The following is a 10,372-nucleotide window of genomic DNA, read 5'->3' as shown; positions in this document are numbered from 1 at the left end:
ATATAGTTGGATGAACAATATTACATTTGCTAATCGTTTGCCTTGGAGAATATGTATGTGAGGAACACCACTGAGTACAGAGGAGACCACTAATCGCAGAAATATTATAACGAGTTTTTCATGGCCCATTGTCGTTTAGTTATCTTCATGGAATTACTACTCTTCTATTTGCAAATGGTTCTCATTAGCTTCAACATTAAAAAGCCATCTGTATGTATTTTGCAGCATGAAATTTCAAAGGTAGCAACGTTTCTCGAGAGGACTATTTCTGAATAGATGGAGTTAGGCTAAAACTCAGTTCATCTCTAGCCAGTGCATCGGGGCAAGGAAAATGCTCAGTAGTATGGAACAACAACCCTTCTAAAATAGAGTAATTTTGTGTGATCAGAACCAATGTTCCTTTACTCCTCAGTAAATAATATAGATTTGCTATGCCTGAAAACTATTTCTGTTATAGGTTAGTCCTTGCTTGACGAAGGCAATTGGGGCTGGGGTTTCTGTTGCTAACAATGAGGGTGTAAAAAACTGTGACAGAACTTAGCAATGACAATCTCTGCAGCCCTGATTGCTGTTTTTAACCCAAATAGTATGGTCATTAGATGAAGAAACATCCTACCAGCTCTCCACAACCAAAATCCATAGGGAAGCTGCCAAGAAATTTTAAGCCACACAGGCTGGCAGACTACCATGTGCATGAGAGTTACATCAGGTCTAAAGTGTGCTCTTGCTTGTGCTTCAGGCCTGTGATAATTTGAGACAAGGTCATGGAAATCATCAAGTGCAAAACTGCCTCCAAACCCACTCTTATAAAAGAAAGATGAAACTTACATTGAGCTTAGCATCAAGCAGCTTGAACAGGGATGTATTTGTGCTAGAAGGGCAATGCAACAGCTTTAGATAGTCCCAATTACCATTTTTAATTGAGGACTACCTGTGATGGGTTTTGTTCCTACCACTATAATCTGATAAGATTCCCATATTACAAGCCGCAGCTGTTGAGAAGCATAATTCCTTATGCACTTTTTGTGCAGCTTTGGATTGTAGCTATATTGCAGTATTATAACTATGATGTTACTCTGTAAATGGCATTTTCTTCAAAAGATGCAAAACACTTGAGTATGTCTGGGACTCAGTGCAGAAAATGGCTTTTTTCGGGAAAACACAATAGTTTCAAAGCAAACAAATCTGACTTAAATAGCTCACAACTTAAAAGGCTATTGGAGCTGAAGGGTAATTGTAATGAAGAGAAAAATAAAGATTAAAAAAAGAATATATTTTGTCATGACAGAACTGAAGAGACGTTGCTGTCACCCCAGTTCACTCTTGAAATTAATTAATGTCTTCCCGAGAAAAGCTAGTTGAGCATTAATAAGCCTCAAGAGAGCTGATGAAGTCACGAACTATTTACTATAGGGAAAAAAACACATTTGCTGTAAGCAAATATCACAAAGAGACCAACATTTTGATTGTAAACTGCCTGGAATGAAGCTTTCTAAGCAAGTACTTGCTAGTAGTCATCATTCTCATTCATTTTGAGCCTCTGAATTATTCACTTTTTCTATATTCTTTCATCTTGTTTCCCATCCATCTAACAGAATATTTTTCCCCTGGATCTCATGAAGAATGTTTCTCAATTTTCCCCAAAGATCACATCCAATTCTTCTGTTATATTCACAGGAATATAGCAATAGCACTTAGACTTATATACTGTTTTACAGCCCTCTCTAAGCAGTTTACAGTCAGCATATTGCCTCCAACATTTTGGGTCCTCATTTTACCCACCTCGGAAGGATGGAAGGCTGAGTCAACCTTGAGCCTGGTGAAATTCGATCGGCAAAATTGCAGGCAGCCAGCAGGCAGCAGAAGTAGCCTGCAGTACTGCATTCTAACCACTGCACCACCAAGGCTCATATATAACATGCAACTATCACTAACCAAAGGATTCCTATTTTCATACAATCCCATAACTATATGCATTTTAGCCCTTTCATTTATAATTCAACTTACATCTTCATTTTCCAACAGATATTCATAAATTTGACATTTATTTACATCCTTAACCTTTCTCAAAATTTGAGATACCTGTCATATCAAATTTTTTAATTACTTTGATTCATGGTGCTTATCATTTACTCCACTTTCATTCAAATTCCCAATCTTTCAAATATCTATGATTGTCACTAGATGACAGTCATGTTAGCAATAAATTATGAGAAAATGAAAAAACAAAACAAAACCATGGACAGTAACATCAACACACAAATGCTGCTATTTTGGATTTGTGTACCAACACCATAGCATTTGACAGTATAGCAGAGTTGGAAGTAACCACAAAAGTTATCTAACCCAAAATCCTGTTGAGTACAGGATCTATAGTACTAGAACATCTCCAATAGACGACCATCCAGCCTCAATGTGAAAACTTCTAGCAGAGGATATTTCATTATGTCATATTGTAGCCTCTTCCATCAGTTGACAGCTGGCAGCTCATAGAGATAGGAAGTTCCTCCTATTGTCTAACCTGAACCTCCTTCCTTGTACCTTAATTTATTACCGTAGTTATGTACTGAATGTAGACACATGTCATAGTTTGCCACCTCTCCCATTCTGTTGCAGAATCTCATGCCATATGGGCCTACATTTATCTCTGTTGCTTATCATGGCTTTGGATAATCAAGGTTGTCATGTAACACTTTGGAGTAAGACAGAGAAAGTGCAGATTGCAAACTGTAGTTGTAGCTATACCATATGCAGCTTTTCCTGTTCAGTTTTGGTACATTTTGGACAATAAAAACAGCCAAAGCCTAGTTATATATCAAGCCTGTTCATGATATTTTTTCAAAATTAGGATCTGTAATCCAGGGACCAGTTTACAAGCCAAAATATTATCACTTGTATTCTATTATCTATGAGGTATATACAATGATCTGTTACACATTCAAGATATATCTGGGGATAGATAGGTAGAAAATAAACTTTATTAAATGACTGAATTTAAAACATAAGATATACAATTTGATCATTGCTTTTGATTTAATGCAAACAATTTATAGAGACTAAAGGAAACTTTTCTTCTTTTTAGTACATCTGAAAAGTATCCATCTGTTAGAAATACAACAGAGGGATTTTATTCTTACTCAACAAGGTATATTTTATGTGGGTTTAGTACATACAGAATAAAATTAATTCAGGAAGAAAAACTGTAACACCGAATGCTTAATATAATTAAACCACTGAATCTTTATTGTGGAATAGGCAGAAATCCTAACATACATTATTTCTTGAGTACCAAGCATGTACAAAGAGTGAAGCAGGACGTAAACTGACACCAAGTTTGGAAAAAAGTGGAACGTGACGATAACCTGCAATATGATAACAGCCAATTAATGTATTGTATACAGTGAAAAATACACAACAACACATATATAACAGTTGCATCTTGTAAAGTATTAGTTTGAAATTCATTCCTCAAAGAATCGGAAACATCAAAATGAGTACAAAAACTTGGTTCTATCAAAGTTGTATTTTAGTACTTATTTGCTTCAGTGTAAGAGAATGACAAAACAAAGCAGTGCAATTTCAACAACGTTAATACAGAAATTTGCACAATTATTTCTGTTGACAGAATTTGGTCATTTGGCAAAGAATGTTTCACACAGTCCTGCTCAGAAGTCATGTCACCCATAAATAGCAACTGTGAAAATCTACTCTTTATTAATTATAGAAATACTTCAAATACAAGCATAAAGACTGGAATTTTGTTCTTACCTCTAAAGGTCTTGTGACGGATTTTGCAATGCAATATAGTTAAATTCAGTACATGTAGAAAAGTTTAACATGTACACTAGCTACAAACTATTACAAGAATGCAGCAATTATAGACAACCTTTGGAAAGAAATTTGATGGTTTCAATGTGTTTTGCATAAGAAAGGTCCTCAGTTTAATCTATGAAAACTTTATGCAGGATTAGAAAAGATCCTTCGGGATTCATTCTAGGCATTATGAGAAATCTCTGACTTGATATAGGGCAAATTCCACCGTTAAGCAAAAGTCTTCATCCCATGTTTCTCATTGAGATCTTTGAACATCTGGTTCAAAGTAGTTCTGAAAGTTCATGTAGTTCTGAAAGTTCCTTCTCCTGATCCATAATTTCAGAGATTATCCCACTTCAAAATGTTCATAAGTAAAAGCAATACTGAAAAAGGAAAGCAGTAAGCATACTGCCCCTATAAAGAACCGAGCAACCTTTGGAGACACTACTGATATCATGGGAATCAAAATGAAAATAATCAGCTGCTGGCCATTCAAAAAGAATCTCCAAACAGTGGAGTTCTCAATATTCTCTAAGCTTGGTAGTTTGCTTGCAGACATTTCATTACCCATTTCAGTGATGATATTACCTGAGTAATGAAATGTCTGTAAGTAAACAATCAAGCTTAGAGACTCCATAATTCAGATAGATATAGATATATAGATATAGATGACTGACAGATAGATAGATAGATAGATAGATAGATAGATAGATAGATAGATAGAGATATAAACAATAAGCAATATTTGGAAGTGTGCATTAACATTCCTGTTATTAACATAAAGTTTGTAGGTTCCAAACACTGAGAAAGATTACACGTGAACACTAGCATGTTGATTTACATAAAAAAGAAAACTGTACAGCCCATAACTCTAATATTTGAAAATTTTTAAAATAATAAGTTGACCCACCATTCAATCATACAATGTCATAAAGTAAGGGAAGAATAGTTATTTGAACAATTCTGGAATCAGCAATAATAGAAACAATATTACAATGTTTTGTATGCTATGCCTTATATATTAATTAAAAGAAATGTTTTAATAAAAAAGTAGATTTGGAACACTTTTTGTACACAAAAACAATCAATGTAATACCTCTATTTATGCTTAAAAGTGGCAACGTATATTGACCAAGGAAATCATTGGAAACAAGAGAAATCTGATCTTCTACAACAAAACGAACTAAGGCAAGCTCTGGAACACGGATACCAAATGTGAATGTTTGATTCCACCTAGGACACAAAGCTGAAATAAAAAAAGCAATATAAGACGAACAATTTATCTAAAACACTTTATCTTCTGAGAGTTAGTCATTATTTCTTCACAATTCTTTTTTCTGGTTATTCCAAGTGACTACAAGAATAGAAAATTGAATGATTCACAAAATGAACAAGAAATATATCATTAATGACGGTTACACCTTTGGTCATAATGAAATCAAGATTAATACAATCTCATCTATTCTCTTTAAAGTATATGGTGATGTTCACATGAAGATCTCAAATTAATGTCACTCACAGTTCTAACACACATTCTGTTAATAGGAAAACAAACTGTGTTTAATACATAATAACAATTTCCACAATTCTACTGATCTCCACTCTGTCTTATGCAAGGGTGTCAAACTCAGGCAGATCCGGCCCACGGGGTACTTAGATCTGGCCACAGTGTAAACAGAGAAGGAGCGGCCCATGGTGCCTCTACCAGCGGAAACAGAGCTTGGGAGGGCTGCGGGCAGCCCTCCCGAGTTCTGTTTTCGCTGGCAGAGGGTTGCAGGAGGCTGTCACAGCTGAAAACAGAGCTTGGGAGCCCGTTTTGCTGGCAGAGCACTTGGAACGCTACAGGCGCCCCAACATGAATACCATTGAGCTACCCATGCCCTCCCTGGCCCTGGCCATGCCCACCCCAGCTCCCTGAGATCAAACACAACCCAGATGCGGCCCTCAATGAAATTGAGTTTGACAGCCCTGGTCTTATGGATTGTCCACTCATATATCTTTAATGAGAAGTATTCAGCCATGGGCACCTATAACAACTTTTCTAAAGTACAAGAGAAAGGCAGGGCTTGTCAAAATGACATTGAGAAGCCCCAGTACACCAAGGATGTTTGTGGTGATGGAAACTCATTTCTTTGCCTCTTGATCAGGGAATTATGTTAAGATGTGTAAAATTCCATTATTATTAAAGACAGTATGCCATACTGCCATTCAGATGAGTTAAATTCTGGGAAATTGTAGATTCAAAGTATCTGGAAGCTATCAGGCTACAGAACACTGCCTGACAGAATCAGTATGATCCACTTACCATTGCCCTTCACAACACAACTCTGTTGTTTTGCCTGGTCTTCTGGAATGCCATAAATTTCTAGTATAACAAGAGGGTCAGCTTTGTTAGTTCTTGAAAGGTTGCTAGGTGGTAACTGATGGCCACTAATAAGCTGCATAGATGCAGGAAAAGATACCAGTATTAACTAGGATGCTAACTTTTAAAATTATTATTAATATTATAAATTATTATTTAATAATATTACATGCATTAAATTTTTCCTATGAAAGTTTCAAAGCCTATCATAAAGTATTGTGGGAAGGGATGGGGTTTGTAGCCTCCAGAATAAAAGTAAAAAAAAAAATCATTGCATTAAATTCTGTACTTTGCTTATTTTTCAACTGCAATTTGTTTAATTTTAATCAAAATTGTATCCTCCCAGAGTCATAGAAATGTCAGTGGTTCCCAAAGTAAAACTATAGAATAGAGTATAAAACACAGACATTGAACAAAACCTAAAAAGAGAGCATGGCCTCAGGCCTCAAAAGCCCTCCCAAAAAGTTCTGCCTTCAAGACTGAGAGTGTTGGAGACAGATGAATCTCCAATAAGTCATTCTCAGGAAATAGCTCCATCACTGAAAACCAACTTATGTGCTTTGCCAAAAATTTCTCCCAATTTTCCCCAAAAACCTCTTCTTGCACACTTGTTTCAGAGGGTGCCTCAATAGGAGTCTGTAATAAAGTAAAGCTTTTTGAGCTACAGTAAGAACTCAATGCTGGAGGTTGTTTTCTATTTATATCTGCATCATTTCATTGCATTTTCAAAGATGGTTTGCCATTGACTTGTTCCTAGGCCTGAGTGAGAGTGACTGCCCAAAGTCATCCAACTGACTTCAATGCCTAAGGCAGGGCTGAAAATTGAGCTTTTCAACTTGCAGTTCAGTGTCTTAATTTGTGATCAAACTGCGACACGCTCTCTTGCTCTCTGCCAGAATTTGTAAAGAAAAATAAGCCAATTTAAGGAAACAATAAAGGGCAAAGAAAAACAACAACACACTGTTCTCTGAAAAAAATATGATACTGAATTGAGACTGCTGTGATATCCTACATTCATACTGTTAACTGACAGCCTTCACATTCAACCAGTATTTCTGGAACTATTCCAAACCAGACTAATTACAGGAATTGTACTCATTTCAGGGCATTGATTCCTAGACACCTATATACAGTACCAATTTAACCTTACAACAAATAAACTGAGTGTGCTTTAAAGGTCATTAAACCAGACTTTTCATATCCAAATTGAATGCTCTAGTCATCAGCATACATTTTCACTGTGGGACTTTGTAAAGGCAAAGGCAAAGTTAACCAGGTAATGAGGCAGTGCTAAGAGGAACATGTCCTTCCATCTGAATTCTTATGCATCAAACACAGCACATCACCAATTTAGAAGCCTGGTCATCCATTCATTTTTTATTAGTTGGAATAATCTCAGGATGAATTAAAAAACTAAAATTGTTTCTAGGCATACACCATCCTGAAAGTATTTATACTCATATCTTATTATGAGTATATCATACCTTATTATATCATATGTTATTATGTTCTGGAAGTGATGAAGTACAATCTCTGATCCTAATCCTAGCCCACAAAATCTGCACCTGAGCAGATGAATCCAGACTATTCCTAGCAAAAAGATATCAAAAATTCTATTTCTTTGTTATTTTCAAGTCAACCAGATTTTTATAACTCACATTTAATCTCTCTAGTTTAGATGCTACCAAGCTAAACTGATGATCTGCTTGGGTCATATATTTATTTCCATGCTGCATTATCTTAGCCAAGAATCATCTTATCCAGCAGCCAACAGCATAGCAATCCAATTAATTGTATAGTACTACTTGTGTCTGCTTAACATTAAATCTTATTCTTTTCAACTGTATTTATATCTTAGATCTGTATGCAGCCTTCCTCAATCTGCCACTTGACAATTATATTAAGAACTGAATTCTCAGAACTCCTAATCAAGTGCAGCTTTTGGCCATACTGGCTGCAAATTCTGAGAGTTAGAACTCAAGATTTTCAAAATGCCAGGTTGTGGAAGAACAGCACATATTAAATTAAAAATATGTATACAAATAAAGTAACAACCAGCAGCCAGTATACAGAAATAACAAAGCAGAGCAAATAGTCAGCTCAAACACCAGTGGGTCTCTAAACAAGCAGTAAAATTTTTAATCAGCTTCTAAAATTTGTTATTATATGTGAAACAGTTCCTATCTCCTTATGGCTCATTTTTAAATGTGAACACTGAAATCATGCTTATAGTTTACTTCATAAACATGACATCATGTATATTATAACACTCTCTGAAGAAGATAGTAAGTATATGCAAATATATAATATGGGGATCATGCTGGAATGACGACACCAGAAAATTTTTGAGCTCGAAATTGCTTATCAAGAATTCAGGCAGACAACTCAGAAAGCTGCAATAATAAGCATTTGTAAAAGCAAATCAGAGAAAATAATATAATTTAAATGAACTTACTTTAATTGTAAGTGTAATTGGTTGATGGTCTGCAGATATATTATATGGGTTAAATTGTGTGTTTTCATTTCTCAAGAATTCAGGTTTCAATATATAGCCACAGCCACCATTATCTGAAAATTTCCCAATTTGAAGATCCATTTGTACTCCAGGTGTTTGGAAATTTAAGGCCACTGTATAAAGATGAACATTTATAAACTGGAAAATACAGTTTTAAATATTGTCTTGTTCTTCAACATTGAAAACACAAATTTATGACTCCAATGGGGGGAGAGAGGGAAGGGAAAGAGAGAGGGGGGGAGGGAGGGAGGGAGAGAGAGGGAGAGGATATAAATTCTTATGTAATGTATATATATTTTCCAGATATGCATCATTGGCTCCAAACTAATACAACTGTAAGCAGTCCAGACAAAAAAATGAAAATAGAAGAAGTTAAACCAATTCCACTGCTTGTAATTGCACTATCTATTTTTGTGAAGGAAGTTTCCTGTATATTCATTTGCATAATGTATGTTTATGCAAGTTTTGTTTGTTTTGTTTCTATCACTAGGGTTTGACTTTTAATCAGGGGCTCTGGGAACTGCTTTTTAACAGGTTCTACAGTCTATGGTCAGAAAATGCTTGAAAATCTCTATTTTAGTGGGCGAAAGCCTGAAATTAACTAGCCTATCCTTGATTAACCCATATAATCAAAAATGTAATTGAAAGAATTCATCTCTTGTACTTGTGACTGCATAGTGGGAGATTTTCTCCCGGTGTCTGCTGCTTCCTCTCCTCATGTAACATTCTTAAGGTTCACAGCATAGTTTACAGCTCTCAGAGCAGTCTTCATTGCTAAATCCTTTCTCAAATTCCAGTTCTTCAATAGCTTCATCTTGGATAGTCACAAGATGACAGCCAAGAGACATGGAGGGACAAGGGAACACTTCAATTTTCGCTTGCTATCAAGTGGTTGATATGCTGAACAGTCAACCAACCAAGCCATAAGTTCAAAGTATAAAAAATAAAAGTTCAGCTAGCTGATGATATGATGGGAAATAAAAACTAAAAAAGGCACTGCATGGAGTGACCAAAGTATTAGGCATGCCACATTTTCACATAGTGAATTATGTTGGGTGGAGCTGGCATATCTGTCAAAGGAACCACAAATCAAGGCCCTCAAAATGTTGTCCATTAAAGCTATCAGTAAGAATAATTAATCAGTGGAACAGCGTGCCTCTAGAAGTTGTGGGTGCTCCATTACTGGAGGTTTTCTAGAAGAGACTGGACAGCCATTTGTCTAGAATGTTACAGAGTCTCCTGCTAGAGCAGGGGGCTGGACTAGGAAACCTCCAAGGTATTCTATATGGACAACAAAGCAGGGTAGTCTCAATCTGAGTGTGCAGTAAGGATGCGTTCTGGTTCTGACCAATGGAAAATATAGCATTATTGCCTGCTATGATATTGAAGCTATAAATGCAGTCTAATTGCATTTATTACTATTAATCACTATTAATTCATATACAATTTGTAATCTACATTTTTATGGTTTTGTTCACAAGTATTATTGCCATTAATGGAATCATTTTATATTTCCTTTATATATAAATACATTTATGTTTTATTAAATAAACAATTTTCAGCCCATTTTTTTTAACTAAGGGATTCTCAGATAATGATCCCTAAAATGCTGGAATGAATTTATGCAATTGCCTCTCAAATAAAGCTAATAATTTCATTGGTTTAGGGTTAGACAAGAAATA

The 10,372-nt window shown here is 35.6% G+C and overlaps 1 protein-coding gene across 2 annotated transcripts in view; it reads right to left on the bottom strand.

The window, feature by feature from the left end:
• Window positions 1-3,220: 3,220 nt before the first annotated feature.
• The window catches only part of PLCZ1 (phospholipase C zeta 1), a 41,801-nt gene continuing 34,649 nt past the window's right edge, over window positions 3,221-10,372 (bottom strand). The window contains exons 10-13 of one of the 2 annotated variants that reach the window (XM_087873054.1): window positions 8,631-8,803; window positions 6,119-6,251; window positions 4,910-5,059; window positions 3,221-3,362 (exon numbers count right to left, since the gene is read on the bottom strand). In XM_087873054.1, coding sequence (XP_087729180.1) covers window positions 3,265-3,362; window positions 4,910-5,059; window positions 6,119-6,251; window positions 8,631-8,803 — 554 coding nt within the window. In that variant the 3' untranslated portion in view covers window positions 3,221-3,264. Of the gene's footprint in view, window positions 3,363-3,739; window positions 3,887-4,909; window positions 5,060-6,118; window positions 6,252-8,630; window positions 8,804-10,372 lie in introns of those variants that run through there. The other variant, XM_034442640.3, reaches the window with a different exon arrangement.

The sequence above is a fragment of the Pantherophis guttatus genome, chromosome 7 (genome assembly GCF_059756535.1).
Source record: "Pantherophis guttatus breed Tessera chromosome 7, ASM5975653v1, whole genome shotgun sequence".
NCBI classification, from domain to species: domain Eukaryota; kingdom Metazoa; phylum Chordata; class Lepidosauria; order Squamata; family Colubridae; genus Pantherophis; species Pantherophis guttatus.
This window is presented reverse-complemented; position numbering and strand designations above follow the sequence as displayed.